Source organism: Bubalus kerabau, chromosome 8 (genome assembly GCF_029407905.1).
Source record: "Bubalus kerabau isolate K-KA32 ecotype Philippines breed swamp buffalo chromosome 8, PCC_UOA_SB_1v2, whole genome shotgun sequence".
In the NCBI taxonomy this organism is placed as follows: Eukaryota; Metazoa; Chordata; class Mammalia; order Artiodactyla; family Bovidae; genus Bubalus; species Bubalus kerabau.
In genome coordinates, this window is record NC_073631.1 from 13,672,314 (window position 1) to 13,696,241 (window position 23,928).

General features: G+C 38.7%; 2 protein-coding genes across 8 annotated transcripts in view; one reads left to right on the forward strand and one right to left on the reverse strand.

The window, feature by feature from the left end:
- Positions 1 to 21,387, reverse strand: part of CALCR (calcitonin receptor) — a 46,990-nt gene extending 25,603 nt beyond the window's left edge. For 2 of the 6 annotated variants that reach the window (XM_055589732.1, XM_055589727.1), the window contains exons 1-6: positions 20,032 to 20,145; positions 17,760 to 17,840; positions 12,160 to 12,316; positions 11,284 to 11,394; positions 9,000 to 9,112; positions 6,685 to 6,776 (exon numbers count right to left, since the gene is read on the reverse strand). In XM_055589732.1, coding sequence (XP_055445707.1) covers positions 6,685 to 6,776; positions 9,000 to 9,112; positions 11,284 to 11,394; positions 12,160 to 12,316; positions 17,760 to 17,840; positions 20,032 to 20,082 — 605 coding nt within the window. In that variant the 5' untranslated portion in view covers positions 20,083 to 20,145. Of the gene's footprint in view, positions 1 to 6,684; positions 6,777 to 8,999; positions 9,113 to 11,283; positions 11,395 to 12,159; positions 12,317 to 17,759; positions 17,841 to 19,834; positions 20,146 to 20,934; positions 21,169 to 21,252 lie in introns of those variants that run through there. The other 4 variants (XM_055589731.1, XM_055589730.1, XM_055589728.1 and 1 more) reach the window with 4 other exon arrangements.
- GNGT1 (G protein subunit gamma transducin 1) overlaps positions 1 to 23,928 on the forward strand; it is a 446,502-nt gene that overhangs the window by 23,094 nt on the left and 399,480 nt on the right. Inside the window, exon 2 of one of the 2 annotated variants that reach the window (XR_008717560.1) lies at positions 15,766 to 16,916. The exons of the other annotated variant lie outside the window; for it this stretch is intronic. The gene's annotated coding sequence lies outside the window, so the exon portion shown is untranslated. Of the gene's footprint in view, positions 1 to 15,765; positions 16,917 to 23,928 lie in introns of those variants that run through there. 2 annotated transcript variants of the gene reach the window in all.

Genomic DNA, 23,928 nt, shown 5'->3' on the forward strand with positions numbered 1-23,928 from the left:
GTGAGGACTTTAACATTAATGTTCGGTTAATGATGCCAATGATTGATCATAGTAACTACTCCTAAAAAATCTTCACGGAATAAAGCTAGAATTCCAGGCATTTAGACAAGAAAATTCTGGGGAAAAATGACAATGGAAATGCTTTCCTATATTTTCAAATCAAAGGAGAATGAGTTGTCAATTATCTGTAATGAAAAGTAAGTTTAAGCCATGAGGGATCTGTGAGAAGAGCATATTTTGATTATTGTGGCTACACTTTGCAACTCTACAGGAAGTACAGGCATTAGTAAACAGTTAATACAGAATGTTCTTAAATTCTCAACTTGTTGAGCAGGGGTAAAATGCAGGAGGTAGCCAATGGTAAAGATGGGGTTTAGAGAAGAACTTTCTCTCTCTCACATACACACATACTACCATGTACTATTTTATGAAGCAGCAGAAAATTTAGTTAAATAAATTGAACCTAATTGGTTTTATAATAGTACTTTAAAAGTAGGATGCAAATTTAAGACTTTAAATAGAAATTTATCATGCCCATTTATACTGCATAAGCTCTTCCATAAAGCAACTGTTAAATTTGTGAACAGCCATTTTTCATGTAGTCATAATAGCACTTTATAATTCTTCTCCCTGGGAGGCAGATATCTGTGGTCTCATTATTGGATTCAGTCTGGCCTAAACCAACGACAGTTGACATTATGCAGAACTAAGGAGTATGGATGAATGAATCCTTTGGCGTTGTTACTCTCATGCCTAATTTTCTTTGGACTGAGCAGAGTTCAATAATCTGTCGATGGACATTAGCTTACAGAACTGGTTAATGTTCAGTCTCCTGTGTAAACTAGAACTTCCCTGAACAAAATATGCTTCCTCTACTTCCAGTTTATGGGGCCACTTGTACCCCCGTTTTATTTTTCTTTTTAACACTTACTATCCTTTGCCATATATTTGCTTAAGTGAAAGTCACTCAGTCTTGTCTGACTCTTTGCAACCCCATGGATTATACAGTCCATGGAATTCTCCAGGCCAGAATACTGGAGTGGGTAGCCTTTCCCTTCTCCAGGGGATCTTCCCAACCCAGGGATTGAACCCAGGTCTCCCGCATTGCAGGCGGATTCTTTACCAGCTGAGCCACCAGGGAAGCCCAAGAATACTGGAGGTATAGCCTATCCCTTCTCCAGGGGACCTACTGATAAAGGTATTTGTTTTGTATACCTAGGAGGAGAGGGTCTGGCATGTGGTAGGGCTTAATACTCTTTTTTTTGCACTAAAAATCTTTACAAAATAGCACTCTTCTTCTGAGCCGTGACCACTGAACAGTTTTCCAGTACTTCGGAGAATTAACATCAAATGTTAGATGATCTCATATTTCACACTTTGTATCATATTGAACATTTGCCAGATTCTTAAATGAACTAATATTGGACATTATCCTGTTGTTCACATTATGTAAATGTATTATTTACACTAGGCACACAATGAGAAAATGATGGCTTAAAGCTGGATAAACTGTTAGGTTCCAAAGTAAGAATATGACTTACTTTGAAACAAGTTCTTCAAGAAACAAAGTCTCTGTTTCTTGAAGATTTCAATATAATTTCTGCTCATTGAGTTTTAAAAATTTTATTACACTTATTTGACATTTACAGTCTGCTTTATGAAGTGAGTTGAAGGTACTTTAAATTTACTAAAATTCTTTTAATAATCTAACATGTATTACTATGTATCCACTCTGATTCAAACCTTCTTGAAGATGCCTGGGATATATGGGTGAAGAAAACAGCTGCTGCCTTCAGGGACCTTATATATTACATAGTTATTTACTATTATAATAAATGTTCTGAAACAGAGGTATAGGATATTCAAGAGGATTACTTGGACTTGAGAAATGATGTGTTTAACTGTTCTCAATACAAATATCCTGTTGCTTGAATGAACATGAGAAAAGTGGTCATTTTCCTGTCAGACCTGTAATGTCTGTAGTGGAAATAGCATGAAGCAGATGTTAGCTACATATTATTCCTCTCGATAAAAAAAAATAAGTATTTAGATGGACAGGACATTGCTTACTCTTGAGTGATAGGGAACCATAAGTACTATAAATTCTCCAAGAGTGGGAGGATAAGACAACATAATCTACTCCTGTCTTGGCCCAGTCAAGGTGTCATTCACATATGATGATGAGATAATGATTTACTTTCGTACAAATCTCAAGATGTCACACTTTAAAGCCGAAGCCACATGTCACTTTCATAATTTTAATTTACCTGGTATAAATATTTCACATTAAAAACTGTTGCAAGTTACTGGTATCTTATGTATGTATATGTGTGCTTGGGGGAATCTTGAAGTTGTATGAGAAGGTATTTAAAATTTGTCTTGAGTCTTACAGATTGTATAAATCAGTTTGCTATCACAGGGACAAGGGTCAATTTTAAAAGTTTTCATTTACTTAGGTATCATACCTTGTTAATGATGAACAAGAGGAATGCGGGAAGAAGGGAATGGGAAACAGACTGGAGTAGAATGTTAAAACTCTTAGAAAAATTCAAAACATTATACATCTTTCCTACCTGACAAGGGACTTAGTAGCTTGGAATTTAGCACAAAATCTTTACCCTTAAGGAACTCCCTTTCAATTATGATTCCTGCCTCTTTTCCTCATTACTATTGGTCTATGAGTGAACATGTGCCAAGACGTGACCAACAGTTATCTTTGGGGTGAGTTGGGAGAAAGGACGCTATTTTTGCAGCCATCGATTTAATGGTTTCTCTGGAGGAATAGCCAGAGATGTATAATAAGATACTATACAAGACAAAGAGTTATCTATCCATCCTCTGTAAAGATGTGAAATAGAATAACGGAATACTGAGTGATAGAGGAATCAATATTCCTTTTGGAGCTCCCAGTGGAAACCAACCCCCCCTTTTTTTTTTTTTGCCAACGTAGTCAATGTAATATAGAGAATGGAATGCAATGAAGACACTCCTCTTTCAACATATACCTCTATATACCAACATATATTTTCAGGCAAGAGTAATTGATATTCACAATATTTAACAATCAGCAATGCATGGATACTAAGCAGTCAAAATGGAGGTTAACGAATGTTCTATTATTGGACCTTCCTTAAGAGAAATCCGTGAGATGTTTCAGTGCTTAGAATGGTTCTGCAGAAATGTAAGTTGATAAATTATAAATGGTACTAAAGAGATAGGTGAATTCATTGCAAACTTGCTTAAAATAATCAGAAAACAAACACAAATGTCCACTTGCATGACTTTCATAAGCCAGTCTTCTCTAAGGGTATTTTTACTTTAACTCTCTTACAGACATTTACTCTTGGCATCTAGTAGTAAGGAGTCTTGATTAACTAATGTGATGTTTCTATTTAATTCCTCTCCCTGGTATTGCTCCTATTTTCCCAGTGAATGTCCTAAAACCAATGTCATACTAACGGGGCTATCTTCAACCTTAAACTGGTGGATCAGAGGTAACCAGCATACTCATCCTGAAATTCTTTTAACTCTGCCATTTTTATTTAGTTAAGATCTTCAGTGTTGCCTTTTCTATGATCTAAATCACTGAAAAAATTTTCCTTTATCTTGAAGAGGGCATAGAAGTTCAATTTTGCTCTTTTAAAATAACAAAGACTTTATATACATTTATACATTCACTCCCAACAGCACAGGGAACATAATTCTTGTTTGTCTCAGAGTTACACAGTCCTGCCTTTTATCTTCTCCTGCATACTCAGAATAAAGTCACATTAAGATTAGTGGCATGCCTTAATGATCTCATTCTGAGTAATGTCTCAGGATTTCCCACCAAGTATTGGCTGTTCTACAGGCTCCCATATATTCAGTAAGTTTAAATTCTTGGCCTTCCTGGCCTGCTGGTTTGAGTAGGACACCTGCAGACTTATTCCTTGTTATAGACCCTAGAAAGCACATTTTGCGAAATTAGAGTGAGATTTCAACGGGATGATTGTGAATAGGGCATTAGGTCTCAAAAGCTGATCTGGGTGTAACTTCTCATTTTGGTTTCATGAAAGGTTTATGAAATGGATTATTTGGATTTTGCTAAATAACTCAACCCTGGGCATGCAGAATTAAGCAAGGGAGTGATGATTAGATCTTGCTCAAGTTTCACACTGATGATGTCATTTAAGTACATAAATTGTAAAGCCTCCAGTTATAATGTCCAGTTAATATCACAAGGGTGATGTTGAGCATTTGAAAAAAATCTAGAAAAATATTTCTATAAGAGAAAAATGTTGTCATAGATCAGTTCCCTTTTATTTTCACGATCATTTTGAATTTCTGAAATCCAACTGTAAGAAAAAATGTGAAGAATCAGAAACGTACTTTATTGACTTATTTTTAGCCATGCTGCATGACTTGTGGGGATCTTAGTTCCCCAACCAGGGATCAAACCCATGCCCCCGGCAGTGGAAGCATGGAGTTCTAACCACCAGGAAATTCCCAGAAATGTACTTTAAGGAAAACAGATAGCCTTGATATTTTTAGTTTGGGGAAATTTAAGGTAAGATTAAGAACAGGTATAAAAATCAGACGTGACTGCTTTTGGACTTGAATATGGTGTTCTTCATGCCCTAGTCACTCTTACTGTGTGTGCCCTGGAGAACAAGGCATTTCAGTTTGTCTTCCCATCACTGCATCCAGATTCTACCTCAATAAGACGTGTTTTTCCTCCCAAGACTTGCTCTTTGGTGGGTTCTTGAAAGAAAAGATGGTAAGGGCAAAAATTGGTGCTTCCTAGACAGTCTGCCCTCACACGCTCTCAAAGAATTTTACCAGATTAATTTTGCTTTGGAACTAACTGGAATTGAGAAATATTTCACTTTGCTTATGTGCTGCACTTTTAAACACCCATCTTTAGTGGTTTAACAGAGAAATAATTATTGAAAGAACACCCTTACTTTCTTTGCTGATTTGGTTCTCATACCTCATCACTCATTTAAGTGACAGGAGAAAAATGTTCCCTTGACATTTTTTTTTCATCTTTAAAGTCCTGCATGCATTTAGTTGCACCGTTGCAAATTTGGGGCCTTTTCTTTGAATTTTCTTATGATTATATTAAAAAAAAAATGAAAGAATAGACTTTCAGTGATAGACTTTTTAATCAGCATAATATGAGGGCCACGGTGATGTATTTTTCGTGTTGTGGTCAAGCGTAGTTGAAAAATGAAGACATTCAAAGGTTAACCATGACACATGCTTACTCTGCTGTATCCTGAATCATTATAATTGAAAAAATTATTCAAATAATTAATCCCTCATGTCTTGTTGCTTTATCAGTCTTCCTCCTGTTCAACCATATGTGGAAGAAACTCATTTTATGCTTATTTATACTATTATTTGCTATTTAGTTAACAAAAACTTGCTATTTAGTTATATTGCTTAGTCTACATAAATTTTGATGATATCAGATGTAGACATATATAATATGTGATTATGATGTAAGTTATAGACAAAGATTAAAAACAGGGTCAAGGAAAAATAATACTTATGTTAAGGGTGTATTTTACAAGTGATTCCTTGGTTTAATTTTGTTTATTATTATGGCAATATGTGAACAAAAGTCAATTTAAGATTCTGGTATTCTGTATACAAATCACTGTACATTTATTTATATCTCACATCTTTTAAGTGTGGAGAATTATTTGTAGTCTGTGTCTATGAGGTTTTCTTAGTCATTTGTATAATATCATTAAAAAAGTATTAGTGGAAGGAAATACCATGGTAGTGTAGAAATTAGAATTCTCATGAAAGACTACCATAGTGCCTCCTGACTTTGACCTATAGAAATGACACTAAATTTAGGAGGCTTTTAGGACCAAATTTATGTTTGAGATATGTTACTATCTCACATATATTATGGTCATTTCGAAAAATATAGAATCAGTGTTTTAAATTCTCTATTGGTGTAAAATCAGTGTCTAAATCAACTTAATCATTTTGCAATAGATAATGCGATCATTTGTATGGACACAACCTCTGAATAGAAACCCTCACCGGAATTTTGTTTCTTACAGGTCTTAGAAGAGAATTTCAGTTAACAATGGTAGGGGTGCAGGGGCAAAAACCTGACACTTGACAACAGGCCATCCTCTTCAAGAAATTGCCCTTGACTCTGCCCGAGTCAAGGCCAAAAGAGCCTTCCTTCCATGGATGCACATGACTGGAGCCTTCCCAGCCCCACTTCTCTTCTGGCCCAACCCACTTACAATACAATTCCTAGTTAAGCAGGGTGTGTTTGAACTTGTGGCCTCCATATTTCAGAGTGGGGGTGAAAAAAAAAAAGGGGGGGAAGATTCTTTCCTCAATGCTTCGTGGCAGCTTAGCCGGTAAGTGGAACTTCACCATGTTAATGTAGTGTATCTATGGGCTCACAGGATTATTTCATTTTGGGAAGGAGGTATACTGCTTTTGAAAATTATATGAATCCATCCTATTTTTCCTCAAGGGTTAAAGCATATTTTTAATTAATTTTATTTTTCTTGCTACTCCAAGACTCCCAGTGTCGCACGTGATGGAATCTGCAGACTTTCTCGTGCAGATTGTTCTGTAAGGAACATATAAGGAACAACACTTTTGCAGTATACCACTTCTTTTAGCGCCTAAGAGAAAATACAAAGCAGATGCTGTAAGTGTACGTACCTAACACGCATGAAAATCACCAGGGAAATCACCAAGGTGACCATCGACATCGAATGACCCACAATAGCCAGGTAGTACAGAATGTACGCGCTCTGGAACCGCAGGAAGGAAAGCAAAGCAGTTACAAAGACAAATACATGAATAAATCATTATACAAGAGGGAAAATAGTTTCTATTTTTAAGTGATGTAAATTGACAACTGTTTTTCTCCTTTAAAAAAACTACTATAATTGTAAATATTTCAGAGAATTAAATTATATTGAATTATAAATTGGATCAATGGATTAACTATCTTAACTGATATCATAAGAATATCAGTTAAACCAGAATACGCATGACATGGTGGGAAGAACCTAAGACTGGGTTCATCAGAGTGTTCTTTACTCAGAGTATTGTCAGTAAGTATTTGTGTGACTCTCAGATCCAGTCACTTTACTTTCCCAGATTGCAGTAGTCCTCATCTTTAAAATAATGTGGTTGGACTAGACGATTTTTAAAGCAATTATATGCTGCTGTAAGGAACATCATTTAGCCCAGGCATACAGAAATATTGGATCTGAAAGGTTGTGAAAAGATGACCCAGGTAAACACTAACCACAAGAAAACCGGTGTGAAATTACAAAACTCTGGATGTTAAGTCAGGATGACCCAGAAATACTAAATTTCTATGCCCCTAATAATATAAACTTAAGTCACAGCATAAAGCAAAAACTGACAACTCCTGGTCATCAATAGAATGAACACAGGGAGGAAAAATCAATCTATAGATTTGAAGATTTGAACAACACGATCAACAGATTTTACTAATTCACAGAAAATAAACACTGCACACAACATCTACAGAATGCCCATTCTTTTAAAAAACACAAAGGATATCCACATTGACATATACTAGTCAGTAAAGCAAATGAATATATTTCAATTCAAATCTTAAGTTGGATATTCACTGACCATCATATTCTAGAAATCATCAGTAAAAAGATAACTTAAAAAAAAAACCCTCATATCATTAAAAAGTAAAAATGTATTTCTAAATGACCATTGGGTCAAAGAAGAACTCATAATGACATACCAAAACTTTTTGGATACAGATGAAGTTGCACACAGAGGGAAGTTTACAGACTAAAATGCATATATGAGAAGATCGAAAATCAATGACCTAAATTTCTATCTAAACAAAATTAAACTTAAATGATAAAGAGAACTTGAATATATACTGAGTGGCTCAAAGACAAAATCTAGTTCTTAAAAAGAATTTCAATACCTCTTAGCAAGACTGATCAAGGGGAAAAAACAGACCCAGGATAGATGAAAAACTTGTACACAAAATGCTATAACTGGTTTTGGTGTCCTTGGCCTATGCCGAGATGTCCCTCTAGTCATCTGGTCTCTAAGCTATCTATTCATCTTGTTCAATTGTTTTTTATTCTGTTTTAATGAAAGGAAAGTTTTCTATACTTGAAAGCTTTATAGAAAATGAAAGCACTGATGTTTCTGTAGCTTCCGAATTAGTAATTATTTAGCATACAGGTCTATCCTTGAAGGAAACAACAGGTTTCCTTTGCAGCCACCAGGGCTGCCCAGAGAAACCCTGTGTGACGAAACGCTGATCCATGGTGTCTCCCAGCCCGTGGGGACAGGAGGCTGGTGGTAGATTTGGTGATCCTTTCAGATTTCTAAAGAACCTGAAGAAGGGGGTAGTTACCTACTGGCCACTTCCCACCACCCGCCCCATTGGCTTCAATATTTCTAAGCAGAGATAATAAAGCTATTTAACAGTAAGACACAAGAAGTAACAAATTAGAATGGGTTTCCACAAAAATAAACAGCTGCACTCCTATCAGTGGGCTGATGAGAAGCTCCATCCTCAAGAGTTTGTTCAAGGCTTGATAGCAAAACTGTCATGGACCTCTCAGGACAGAGAATGGTCAATTGTTAGCTGGTGACTTGCGGAGAAATCTGTAGTTCTGGAACCCTTCCCGGAGAGAACTGCTGAGGGAGTTCTTGAAAATGCTGCCTAATGTCTGGTATTGTAGGGAACCCCATCATTTGCTCCATGGACACATTCCCCTTGCCATAAATGGCCTATTCCACACGCTTAGGGAACCGTCACTGATTGAGTGCCAACCAAGAAGTAAAGCATCGTTTTCTCCCGCACCACTCCCTAAACTTCCCCAAACTGACAGGTCATTATCTGATTTCCTTCTACAAAATAGGCTGGCTTCTTGGTAGCAGAGGTTTTACCATTAGGCATACATTTCCGTGTACAGATAATGACATTCTCCTCCAGTACTGAAATGTGCAATAGAACCTACCTGCATTTTCTCAGGGGTGAAAGCGTTGCACATGGTATAGTTGGACCAGGAAATGTTGCTCTCAGGATGCATGTACCAAACCCCATCTTCCTCACAATACTTTGTAACTTTTTCTGTTAGTGAAACAGAACTCATTACTATCTCAAAATCGCAAGATGGAAAAACAATAAATTAAAGCTAAAGAGCCATTGCAAAGGGTTAATCACTTTAAAGAACCTGAACGTGAGTAGAAGTCAATAGAGACAACCAGGAACCATGCACCACACAAGATGCTTTAATATGCATTGCTTCAATTTAGCTTCAGCAAAGCCAGGTGAAGCACTGCTATCTCCACTTTACATTGCCAAACTTCACTTTTTTTTCTTTCTTTCTATCAGCCTCATTGGAATCTTAACACTGCTGTTCACTCTCTCATTATCTAGCTACCTTTTTACCAAGCACTTTGTTTAAAAGGAAATCTGTGTCATTTCATTAAACTGTTGAGTGGATCATCGAGATACAGCTTTGGGTCAATGATAAAGTACTAAAGAATTTAAGTTTGTTGAATACAGATGTATTTAAGAATTGACTTTCTTTTGAAGTGGATTTGTTCCCCAGCTGAGAGGGTTGTATCTAAAAATCAGGCCGAAAAGATGGATCTATGCCTGGAAATCACTGTTTGGCTAACCCCAAAGTTGCCTTTTAGTTAATAACTGTAGCCACTTTAGCAACAGCCCATTGCTGCTTTGGAACTGGCCTTGCAGCCTCAATTACAGAACAACTCTTTGTGCCAATCAGGTTCCTCTAAGGCAGTCATCAGATCAAGATTAATGAAGCATCATTTATTGGGAAGAGTCACTGAAGACCTGGGTACCACCATCAAATAGCACCGAATTAGGGTTTACAGGAAGGTAGTGATGAGCAATGGCACCCCACTCCAGTACTCTCGTCTGGAAAATCCCATGGACGGAGGAGCCTGGTGGGCTGCAGTCCATGGGGTTGCTACAAGTTGGACACGACTGAGCGACTTCACTTTCACTTTTCACTTTCATGCATTGGAGGAGGAAATGGCAACCCACTCCAGAATTCTTGCCTGGAGAATCCCAGGGACGGGGTAGCCTGGTGGGCTGCTGTCTATGGGGCCACACAGAGTCGGACACGACTGAAGCGACTTAGCAGCAGCAGTGATGAGCAGGGAAGAGCGATATGCTCTTTCTCTCTTCACATTCCAACTCTTAAATCAAAATGAGAATTCCTAGAAGTGGCTGGCCTGACCTGGTTTTAAAAGTGCTCCACTGTAATTCTGCTTCCACGGGGGTTAAACTTTGTAACTCATTCTCGGAGGAAGCAGGAAAGCAAGTCCCCCACCAGTGTGGCTAGACTGAAGCCTGAAGGAGAACCATGTTCTGGCTTGAAAGTTCTGAAAACCACTTCAACCTACATAAGTTTGTACAATGATTTAGAAATATTGTTTCTCAAATGTTTTTTTCATTTACTTAGAAAAGGGTTAGTTAGGAGTTCAGAAGACTTGGGTTCAGTTGTGGTTTTATATAAAATATTGTGTGAGTATAAAAGGAGATAATATATATGAAACTGTTTTGGAAAGTAAAAAAAAAAACTATTCAAGGATAACATTCCTTTGTTACTTTTATAATTACAGTGACTTTGATGTTACTAATTAACTTAACACATTTGTTGGCTGTTCATGTGGGGCAGGGCATAGAGCTGGGTTAGTATGATCCATGTTAATAGTACCAGTCTTCTTTACTGAGCATATTTCAATCATCTGCTGTTGGAACAGAAATCTAGTAAGTGTTTGGAGTTACCACCTTCTGATTTTTCTTCCCTACACATGATAGTTTTATATCATTTTCAACATTACAATCAAATTCCCATTATGCTTGTTCCACCAGCCCAGTACACACAAACTCTAGATCAAGGATTTGCATAAGTCATCAAATGGGAGACAATTGAAAATTTTACAAAAAATTCAGCTGTAAATAAAAACTGTTCAGTTTTAGAAAAAGTAATTGCAATGTTTATTAAAATTCAATATTACATATTTAAAATATATAAATGTTTCATTTTTATTTAATATTTAATAGAATTTATGACCAACATGCACAACTGGTCATTGACTTAAAAAATAAGGGCAGCTCACAATCTCTGTACAACTGGATATTTCATTTGTGGAGATGTTTCAGGACATGCTGAACTGTAGAGACTATGATTTGGTAGTATATTTTGCATCTGAAAAATGCTAAAAGATTCATTGCAAAATATAAACTAAAAAGAAATACTCTACCTTCCACATCAAAGTCCGGAAAATAATCTGGGCAGTGCTGTTCAGCGAGCGTTCCAGCGGGTGTATCATCCCAGCAGGCCCAGCCATCCCAGGTGCGGTTGCAGTACAGACCTGGCCATTTAAGAGAGAAATTGCATTGCAGTTATCACAAACCATAGAGTCCTCAGCGAGATTTAATAGGGCATAGACGGTTACTCAGGGGCTCTCCACTCTGGTACGGAAATGTTAAAACAGCAGTAGCAACGAAATAACGGTACTAACTTTTCCAACGACTAAGAGAATTTCCCTTTTTTTTTTTGGTAGGATATTCTCCATTTATTCCTCAAAAGGCTTACTTGTCATCTGTGTCTGATCTTTCCTCCAAAATTTCTCCTTTACGATATCTCCGGAAATGTTATGAAAGAAACCTCGTGAAAGTATATGCTCTATCATGGGTAGATGCTCAGCTGCTAAGTCATGTCCAACTCTTTATGACCCCATGGACTGTGGCCCACCAGGTTCCTCTGTCCATGGGAGTCTCCAGGCAAGAATACTGGAGTGTGTTGCCATGCCGTCCTCCAGGGGATCTTCCCAACCCAGGGATCGAACCTGGGTCTCCTGCATTGGCAGGCAGATTCTTTACTGCTGAGCCACTACTGGGCTACTCTACTTAATTTTGTCTTAAGGGCAGATGTTAACCAAAAGCAGTCAGATGAACCTGAGCAAAGAAACCAGGCATGTCTGTGGCATAAAATACACAAACATACCACAGTATGAAAGCCACTGTTAAAAACATTGGCATATTAAATTAATTGAGTTAACACATATTTACCCCCAGAAGAAAATAAGCCTTTACTAATGTTTGAAACACACATTCACATACAGCCTTCTTTTTACCTTCTCCTTGGTAAGGGGGTAACTTCTGCATTCGGTCAAAGCATTTGTGCTGTGCCTGCAACAGCCTCTGTTTTCCTAAAAGGAAGAGAAATGGCTCCGGCTCCAGCGTTGGAGAGTAGGTGGAATCTGAACTGGCAGGAAGAACCGGAAGTGGGCGCTGTATTAGACAGGAAATGGAGTTACTTACGGAGAGTAGAGAGAGGAGAATATATAATGAGATGATCAAAAAGTATGAAAACATTTATTTTCCTTCTATAAGCAACAATTATGCATGATCTCCACATGGATTATTTTTTCTTTATAATTTAAGTGTCTTTATATTTCATCTTTAAATTCTACCTAAAATTTTCATATTCGCATTCATTTCATCCACACTGAAAATGTATATCACCCACACAGGCCCACGCACCTCATTACAAGATTTTTAAAATTTTAATATCAATGTAAAGTTTAGAAATAAATAACCTGATTTCCAAAAAATATGAATATTAAATCAACTTTGTTTTCTTTGGAGCTCCTAAGAATCATGAATCATGTTATTCAAAGTAGATATATTAGTGCAATAAATAAGTTTTAATTGGATTCTTTCAACTGATTTGTTTGTACTTAGATTGCACACACTGCCAAAAAATTTACCCCATTTATTCCACAGAACAAACATAATATGTTCTTTTGAAATATTCTGCTTTGGATAATTGCCTTAATCTCTTTAAACTGGTTTCATCAGCAGATGACCTATACAAGGTAATTCATTTTCACTGCTGCAAATTAAGGTAAATCTTAAATAGTTTTCCTAGTGCTTCTAAATTTTCAGTGCAGGCTGACATTACTTTGTCAGTCTGTTAGTTTTCATTACCATCATAGGTCCTATTAATCGAAGTTGTGTGTCTGTGTATCTGAAAAGATGGATGTCTGACAAATTGTCTTACCTTGTGTTTAGGTAGATTTCAATTTCTTTTGTGGCTCTGATGTTTTGATTATGTTTGAACTGGAATTTTTTTATATCCATGTTCTGCATAGAGAGTTTTTTGGAGAAGACTTGCAAGCATCAACCTGCATTGACCTCTGTTTTTCTGAAGTTAGAAATACTCCTGGCTTTCTATCACACCTACTGAAACACTTAATTGGCCTTATTCTGTTTAAATTATTCTAAGATGGAAGTTTCCCCAATGTACTGATGGCAGAGATAGCATTACATACCTTTCTCTATTCTCCACAGTTGCTAAAATAAATATCCTTATACCCCATATACCCCAGGCTATTCATGGTAGAGCCTCACTGTTTTCTAGCATATCTCACTGTGTAGACAATGCATCCTGTCCCATGAGATAGTCTATCACTAAAGGCTAAACAATAAAAATTCATAGTGGAGAGAGAGTATGGAGCAAGAAAAGATGGGAATGACTACAGATCCAAGGTAGAATTAGACTTTGAATATAGGGACTGTCTGCATAGGCAGAGAGGAGAGGGAAGGCCTTCTGGATGGAAGGTAAGGCACACAGGTAAGCCCAGAGGAAGGAAAGGGCATGTGTGAAATTGTACAGAAACCGAACTGGAGGGGAGCATGTTTGAGGGTAAGAAATGAAATCAAGGAAAATCAGATAGTACAGAGCCCTATGAAAACAAATACTAAACTTTTGGGACATGAAAGGCTCAAGGTATTTTAGCCAGTATTTTAAAAGCATGATGAAGTAAAGATGTCTTGCAGTTTTTTGACCAGTGAAGGTTGTGAAAGGAGAGTTAGGCATCAGATTAGAGCTGGGAAGGCCAGCCAGGCAGCTCAAGGCATGGACCACATCACCTTAAGATGGACCAAGAAACAACAACTCAGCACTTTTTCAATAAAAGCACTGAAGTAGACCTGATAAGGAATGGAGAATAGTAAGAGTCAAATGGCCTAGATATTTTAGCCAATACAGCTAAGAAAAAAAAAAATGTAGTGTCTTGAGAAAGAGAAGACATTAAGAAAGGAAAACCTTTCTTGGGGGAGAAGATAAGTTCTCTTTTGGACTGGATGTGGAAGCATCAGCAAGTCATCTGAGCAGAAATCACTTGCAAACAGAAGAGGATGAATATTTATTATTGTTGTAACATTATGGTTGCAACTCTATATGAACACTTATTGCAAATATAGTTGACACCACTCCAAGTGTTAGGATTATTTCTAATTTTAATGCCTCTGGAATTCATGACAGAAGAAATGAACACACTGACGATGATGATTAAAGGTGTACACGTCCCTTATCAATGTGGCTGAAAACCATTATGTTGTAATAGAATATGATGTCATATATAATTTTTTTTTCTGTCACTTATATTAGATACGCTAGACACTAGGAACTATTTTGCTTAAGCTTGACCAAAGAAACATTCTGAATTCTATTTTTAAACAGACTGAACAACCCATTAAATGCTCCTGTGTTAGCTGGATATTCATGGAGGCCATGGGGAGGCAGTATGTGCAAGAATAGCAAGTGGAAACCTGTATTTTCAATGACAACATTATTTGGCTCAATGCAGTTTTAAACACCAGTAATCATGGCGACATGACCATCTGAAAAAGTAGCTGGAGTTCATTTAGATGACAGTAGCATCTTATCATTCCTCCAATGTTGAAACAAACTCCAGTGAACTTCCTGTAACATGGTTCAACGGAGATTGTTTCAACACTGAGGGAATGAGAAATTAGAACTTCTGTCCTCAGAGGGGCCCTAATAGTCTGAGTCCGCACCTGGTCTGGTTCATGTTTGAGCACTGACAATGCAGTTTTTCCAGCGGTAGCTGAATGCTTCAGTGATTTTCTTTTGAAAATAACATACAAGTTGAGGCGTCTGTTATATATGTATCCATGACATATATACACATATAACCATTACATCTACGTAATTCCAATCATGGAATTACTACTGCTGAAAAATAACATGTAAATTTCATATTAAACTGTTTGCTGATGACTTCAGAGATAAAAATTGCTAGTGAGGTGGTACAATTTTCAGCAGTAAAGAGGGAAAATATAAACAGTAGCGATTAAACCACCAAGTGGTGTGAAGACAATATTCCACTTATCATATGTGTTATGTTTATTCTATATGTTTGTGGAATGTAAATATATAATTTTATGCTCACGTGAAGATAGAAATGAGACATGAAGGACATGTTTTTCTGAATAAAGACTGAAATTCGAAGTTTTGCATTCAAGCCATCTTGCATGATGCTTCCAAAATCAAACCAAAAAAAAACACCTGTTAATTGTTGTCCTATGCAGCAGTTTAGTCACCATATATGTGATGTCACTCCTAAACGTTCCAGTAGATGGCGCCACACATACGACCACCAAGCTGCCACTGACCGCTGTAGTCCGCAGAGGAAACATCAGTGTTCTTCTACTTTGAACGCCTTCCATATGTCAGGCACTGTCCTAGGTTCTGAAGCGTCAGCAGCGAGAACAAACCCGGCAAGGTCCCTGCCCCCGTGGAGCTTACATTCTAGAAGCTTCCATCCACACTAGTCATGGGGTCTAGCAGTAAAGCAATCTGATTTGAATGGCTGTGTGTTTAAGCAATTCCTACTTTGATGTAAGGCAATCAGCTTCCTTGTGTGTTACAGGCGGTTTCCAGAAGAACAGCGACAGAACAAGAAGAGAGCAGTTCTGCGTAGAACTTTAGAAATGGTCCAAAGCTACGGACTGTGGGGGTCCATGCCACTGGCTTGAAGGACGTTTCTACAGATTGTCACAGACAGACCTGTTCTAATGGGAAGATGCATCCAGAATTCACAAGTTGATATGACCAACTTTCCATGTCGCTGTTCTTAATAATGATAATGTCTGTGTTAGGATGATTTGTAGTTTTCAGTTACTTATACTTTTCAAAGTAAAGGATGAAATAGAGGTCTGTCAAGTGTTAGCTTTTTTTCTTCCAGATGGGATCAGACGCCTGACTATGCACTTTCTACCTAAGCAGTATATAAAACTCCTGTATGTATCATAAGGGGCTTCCCAGGGGGCGCTAGCAGTAAAGAACCCACCTGCCAATGCAAGAGACTAAGAGACCTGGGTTGGATCCCTGAGTCGGGAAGATTCCCTGGAGCAGGAAATGGCAACCCACCCCAGTACTCTTGCCTGGAGAATCCCATGGACAGAGGAGCCTGGTGGGCTACAGTCCATGGGGTCATAAATTCAACACAAATCGGGGAACACAGTTAAGTGACCAAGAACAACAAATGCTTCTCAGAAGGGCCTACTTTCTCTCTGTCTTCCTCGTTGTTGGTGTGGCCGCTGTCATCGTCCTCACTAGCATCTTTGGGGCACTATGTGCCAAGCACTGTTCTAAGCCTATTGCGTTACTGCACAAGAAGAGAAAGTGGTAAGAAGAGAAAGTGAGTGCTAAATGTAGATGAGGCTAAGGGAATGTGGTGAACCAGACTGATAATTTTTAAAGACCATTTGGAAATCAGGTTGGTAGAATTCAGTAAATATACTGGTAGTGGTTTTTCATAATAATGTATCTAAGAAGTGACCTTTTAGAGTAATTAATGTCATGAAAAATTTTACTTTTCTTTGAAGAATATTAATGTGGAACATAATGAGTGTTTTAGAAGAAAACTGATATATCAAAAAATTTATGGACAAACCCTCCAGATCAAATATATAATCCAAACAGAAGCAAAATTTCTGCTTGTCACAGTGAAGATCTCATAAAGCCACTTAAGTGCCCTGTGCAATCATGCTTGCTAGTCAAAAGATGCCTACAAATCACAAGGCACCTGCCATGCTCATGCAAATACATGAAATTCTTTCCATCTTTGAATTTTAAAATGTACTAGGTAAGAGTTTTTAAAAGGTGAGCTTTATTTAAAAAAAAAAAAAACACACCAAAAGTTTTGTAGTCTTTGTTAAAAGACTTTGTTTAGTCTTTCCTAAAAAAAAAAAGGTGATTGGATAATATTCAAACTATCTTATTATCTAGTAGTTACTTTATCATTTCTTCTATCAATGTCTAGTTACATGATTTGTGAAGCAAAATTCAGGAATATTCACATATAGTTGATCACATAGGATTTCATTTGAAATATGAATAACAATACCATATGAATAAAATATACCAATCTCTCTGCATCTATAGAATATGATATAAGGCTTAGACATTTACAGACAAAAGAAAATATTCCAATAGTTTCTACAATATTATTGTTTAAAATTTCTTTCCAATGGCATGAAGATACATGCATTTCCAAGTACTGGATTACTTTTAGCAAATTATATTGTACTTTATCTGAAGATTAAAATAACACAGCTGTCTTACATAATAAACTATCCTCATTCAGACAGGTACAGAAGGAAGGACTACATTAGCAATTATTCCCATAAACTTTGATGTGTAACATTATAAAAAGTAAATCCCCTTAAAATTAAATTGACAGGCATGGAATGTTAGTAATAGTCTTCCTTGAATAATGTAAAGAGGAGATTTGTTAACAAAATATTAAAGAAAATTATAGTTTTTCTTCTGGGGAACAATGTCTACCCTTGTTCAATTATACTCAACCTTACTGTTTCAGCATTCTTGATTAACATAGCTTAAAATAACTGTTTCACTTACATTCAGGAAGATGAAGAGGGTCAAGCACCAGCGTGTAAGTGTGAACTTCATTTTGGGCCTTTGAAAACGGTCTTTTAAGACCTGAAAAATATAAAAGTAACAAAGACATTTGAATTAATGTAGCTCTAATATTGCCTGTGGCCTTTTTCTCCCCTGTTGATCTGACTTGAAGATCAGTGTCCCAAGACACCCTAAGTAAAATCCATGTAAAGTAAGAACAGTGTGCTTGACACACACACACACACATATATATACACACACACACACACTATAATGTGTAAAAGAGATAACTAGCAGGAAGCTGTTGTATAACACAGGTAGCCCAGCCTGGCACGCTGTGATGACCTAGAGGGGTAGAATGGGCAGGGCGGCTCAAGGGGGAGGGGATATATGTATATGATTATGACTGATTCACATTGATGTAAGGCAGAGACCACCACAACATTGTAAAGCAATTATTCCCCAATAAAAAAAGGTACAAAAAAAAGAGAACAGTATTTTTACAGGCAAATGCAACGGCATGTTTCATTGCCTCTCCTCTCAACCTGGATAGACTGTTGTCTGGTTGTTGTCTAAAGTTCTCCCATTAAGAAATTCTTGAGCCCCTTTTACATGTCAGGACCACAATAAAAGATTCTGAGAAATCAAGAGCAATCAATGTGGACCTCATTTAACACATGACATCAAAAGAACTGCTGAAAATTTCACTGGAAACATCCACAAAAAAGTGACTTCCATGGGCACGAATAAATAAAATTTGTGCTTTGTAAAGGACTAATAGCCATGCCTTCTGGGTAATCACAAGCCAACTTTCATTTAAATAGTTTATTTAGAGCCTTGAGGATTTGTCTTTCCTATAAATTCTTCAAGTTTCAAGTTGCTATTAAGAATGAATTTCTTCCACAGTAAGACTTGTGTTTGTCACCTAACAGCTCACCAGTCCTACTCAAGGGCACAATAGTCAGAAATAGGCTGCTTTGTCACAAATAAACAGTTTTTCATTTCCCTGCAGATAATTTTATACATGGAAAAATAAAGGGGTGAAAAAAATTTTTTTAACACAAACATTTCCTTTCTTCAGTGGGATTTGTGTGAAAACTGTTTCAAATAAGGGTGAGTGGTTATAATTGCATCTAGTGCTGTATTGATTGTCCCGCTCTCGATTTTACATATTCTGGTTTGACTTAGTATCCACAGTGCGTGCCTATTGGGCTGTACCCTGTAGGCCTGTAAGACTTCAGACCAAAGAAAGGGCCTGGAGACGACGGCGGAAACATCAACTGTTCATTGGAGAGGGGATCTTAAACCAAAGGTCCTGGAACAAATCCCACCATTGTCAGCAAACGGCAGGCAGGACATGGCAGCAATCTTTGCTACTCGGGGGAGAAGGAGGCTACCACTTATGGGGGGAGTTTACATCAGGTTGGCTCAGTTACCAGGGAAACGAGCAGCTGGGGCAGGGAGCAAGCATGTGGGCAGTTACTAATTAGGCCTATAATTAAGAGGACTGGATAGTCACTTGAAAGAAACAAAGCCTGGTCCAGCAGGGATGTATAGAGAGCAAGAGAGCAGCCATCTTGAGTGGCCTGACCATACGCTCCATCCCTACGTACTCTGCAGGATCCCTGCAATCTTGGCCTACCCCTTTTCTGTGATATCGCTGGGGTCAGGCATATAGAGGCACGCTGCTACCAAATACCACACATACAACACAAGTAACAGCAGCCAAGAGGCGGGCAAACTTTGGAGCCAGGGGTTTTCAGGTCAACTTTCATCTGGAAGTCCAGGTGAGGATACAGTGTCATCTCACTGCAACAATGCACGCTCAGTCGCTCAGTCATGTCCAACTCTGCAACCCGTGGACCCAGCAATCAAACTCACTTCACAGTGAGGTCACTACTCTCGCCCAGTCCATGAACAGACTCCCTCCACTTAGACTAAGGAGAGGATGTAAGATGGTCAGCAGGCCCAATACAGGGGAGCTATGACCATTAAGCCAAATACAAGCAGTAAGAACATTCTGAGATAATACCACCCTGCTGTGGTTTTTGTCTTGGTTTGTAGTATGATCCCACCTGTCCAGCCCTAGGTCCCAGAGCTGGTGCCGAATACTGGAGAGACAGTATAACAGACCAAGGGTTAAGATGATGGTGCCCTAATTAATTCCTTTAGTAGTTTGAGGTGGGGCTGAGTACAAGACAGGTGAAGCCTTTAAATCCCTTTCTAATATTACCCCCCACGAGGAAGCAAACCCAAACCACTGGGGCCGTACCTGCCAGCCCCAGGGTGATTTATAATGTGTTCTTCTGGGGGCAGATCCCATGGCAAGAGCAAAAGCAAGCTATTGTCCTGACCAACCACTGGCAGCAGTCCTCAGGTGGTCAACAGTTGAACTTGGATGGTGTTGGCCAGTTGCCTCTGGGTTAACATGGTGTAAACACTGGAGTGGGTGCTCCTGGGACATGTTCACATGCAGAGAGAGAGTTTTCCCATCTCAGTTGTTATTATGTACGCCCTTCATCCTTTCAATTAGCCTGAGGGGCAGGTGTAAATGCTAGTGTGTAGCATCTGTATTGGCCCCTTCCTGAACTTGGTGGCCATCTTGCATTGCTCTACAGCTCCAGTAGGCCTTTGTAACACCTTGCACCTGTTGTGGGGCTTCCCTGATATCTCAGTTGGTAAAGAATCTGGCTGCAGTGCAGGAGACCCCAGTTCGATTCCTGGGTGGGGAAGATCCGCTGGAGAAGGGATAGGCTACCCACTCCAGCATTCTTGGGCTTCCCTTGTGGCTCAGCTGGTGAAAAAATCCGCCTGCAATGTGGGTGACCTGGGTTCGATCCCTGGGTTGGGAAGATCCTGGAGAAGGCAAAGGCTACCCACTCCAGTATTCTGGCCTGGAGAATTCCAAGGACTGTACAGTCCATGGGGTTGCACCTGTTGTAACACATTGTAGACTACACATAGCTACATAATTGTCCCATTATGCAGTATTGTTGCTCTTCCCACTTCCATAGCTGGGACCAGAAGCCCAAGGGTATTTTGCAGTTGCCACGGGCCCCAACCCCTTCTGGTTAACCGGCCACCTCAAACTCACGAGCCTGCCCCTGAGATAACACTCCTAAAGCCTGTGTCTGTAGCCGTTTAGGGCTGGTGGTTGGGGGTATGCTTGTCTTACCTGACCAGCTAACATCCTAGATAATCCATGTCCTTACACTTTGTCTGTATTCTTTAGCCATCCCCACATAGTCACAAGAGCCAGGAGCATGGGACAGCTACCTTTAAACTTGTAAGAGGATCTGAGGCTAGCAGGAGATCATCAGTTTAATGGAAGAGAAAGACATCTCTCATCTCTCATGGTGGTCAGCTCTGCAGGGCCATACATGCTGGTGGACCGTCTCCTCAGATCACTTCCTCAACTTTTCACACCCCATCCTTATTTTCTGATATCTTGGGGCTCACAGGAGTTTTTTTTTTGGCCTCTTGGCTGCCTCACCAGTGATTGCTGTCGTTCGTTGAGCTACTCAGTCGTGTCTGACTCTTTGTGACTCCATGGACCGGACTGTAGCACGCCAGGCTTCCCTGAGCCTCAGTATTTCCCAGAGTTTGCTCACACTTATGTCCATTGACTTGATGATGCCATCTGACCATCTCATCCCCTGTCGTCCCCTTCTCCTCCTGCCTTCAACCTTTCCCAGCATCAGGGCCTTTTCTGATGAGCCGGCTGTTCACATCAGATGGCCAAAGTATTGGAGCTTCAGCATCAGTCCTTCCAGTGAATATTCAGGGTTGATTTTCTTTAGGATTGACAGAGGGCTGCACTTTGTAGGTCTACAAGCCTTGTAGTTGCCCAGCCGTGGGACCCATGAGGCACAGGAGACGGCAACAGAGACTCAGGTGTTTACTGATGTGGGCTCTGGAGTGATACCACCTGCCAGGAACTGGCAGGCAGGCAGGGTGGGGCAGCGGGGTGGGGAAGGTGGCGACCCTTCAAAGGGGAATGACGTCATGTTGTTTCGGTCACCATGTTGGTTTGATTACCAGGGAAACCAGCAGCTGGGGCAGAGGGCAATCATGTGGACAGTTACTAATGAGGTCCTATCATTAAGGGGATTGGATATTCATGTGAGAGAAGCAGGCTCTGGTCAAGCAGGGGATGTACAGAAAGCAAGAAAATAACCATCCTGAGAAGCCTGACCATACAATGCTCAATATACTTGTCCCGCCCCGAAGTAAAGTATATTCAATTTACATATTAGTATGCCAGGAAACTCAGGATGTAAGCTGTAATTTTCAAGTGTCATACACTGATCTTGACGCATTGTTTTTGATTGACTTCAAGCCCACTAGTAAGTTAAAAGCATACATATATGTGTCAGGGCTTCCCTGGGGGCTCGGTGGTAAAGAATTCACCTGAATATGAAAGTCCTATGATTTCACCCTTGAGAGAAGCAGGATGTATGTATTTAAGTCAAACTTTAAAATATTTAGGTAGAATTCAATGGCATACAAGCATTAAAACAGTCTATAAATACCCACAGGAATTTAAAACTGTAGGTTTATGCTTTTAGTCCTCCTATACATGTTATTATGTCCTTTTACACACTATTGAAAAAATTCTCTTTCAGAAAAAAATATGCCTGATTTGATTAGATGATGGAACTGGAAGGGATTCTAGAGTTCAAGTTTTCTGAATTTTTAACTGAACACCTACTGAAATGATTTCCCTTAAATTGATTAGAAAGTTAGTGAAAGAGCTCTGGTGAGCCTAAATCATGGACCCCCAAACTAGTACACACTCTGACTTACTATCTTGTCCCACATCAAAATTTTCCCTAGTTGGGTTCAGTGTTCTGCCAGTGAAACCTCTAAGGCTGGGTCTAGTTGGAATAGATGTAACCCACGACCATAGTCCATTCTCTTGCTCAGTTCACTTTCTCTTAATTACCTTTAGGAATTCTGTTTGGCTCTGATCTCAAGGGTATCTTAAGGTAGAAGGAGCTTAGCCCCAGAACAAATGGGTTAAATAAAGAAATGACCTGTGGTTTTATTCAAAATATTTGACAATTGTTGCTACTTAAACATCCATCAATCAGAACAATTGCTGGCTGTTAACCACTACTAACGCTCACCAGCTGTAAAGCAGCCCAGGCTTCTCTCCTTCCCTTTCTTCCGTAACTCTGCTATTCGTTGTGTATGTACCTCCAAATTTGTGGTTGCAGAAATGGAGTTGTGGTGGGAAAAGGCAGAAAGCACTACATTTTTTTAATAAAAGAATTACATTTTTTAAATTTCTCTGACTCTAGTGATTAAGAATATTTTCTTTTATTTAAAAAAATTATACAATTTTAAAGGTTACTTTTCATTTACAGTTATTACAAACTATTGGCTATATTCTTTATGTTGTACGATACAAGAAAGCACTTCTTGTATTTATAAATTCACTCTTTAAATATTACTGAGTCAGATGCATTTCTTGCTCTTATCAGCCATTACACACTACAGAGAATGTCTGAGTGGGACATACCCTTATGCACCCACAATTCTGAGATTCCACACAAAGATATTCAACCTTAGAAGGGACAAGTTTGCCCTTGTATTTCCAATTCAGTAGCATATATTTACTAAATACTGAAAAGTGCCATCAAATGTAATTTAATTATTACAAAGCTTCCCTTTTCTTATTAAATTATTTAAGGAGCCATTTCCCTGAAATTTGAGCACCTTGGAAATGATCCTTTTTTCATGGCTGTGTGAGCAGTCCAAAAGGTTCTATAAAGTTAGCTCGATTCCCGGGGAGGTGGGGTGTGGGAAACAGAGAGATTAAGCAGAATTAATGATATCGGGATGGTCAGCCTAGTTGGATGGCTAAATGTAAGCCATGATGATGTAAATAGTTTCCATCATAGCAGTTGTTACCCACCATGACCCTAATATGATCTAAAGGACATTTATCTTAATTGATGGTGTCCAAGTCAATTTCAGTGCGGCAACCTAATATTTCAGGTGAAGAGAACATTTTGCCACCTGCTTTATTACAGAAAGTTTGGTATTTGTGAAGAACTTGCTCATGACTCACTTTGCCAGTTTGCTTTAAAAAAATTCAGTATATAAAGAAGTTATGGTTCATAAATAAGACTTCTCCAATCATTTAACTAATTTAATTAAGAAC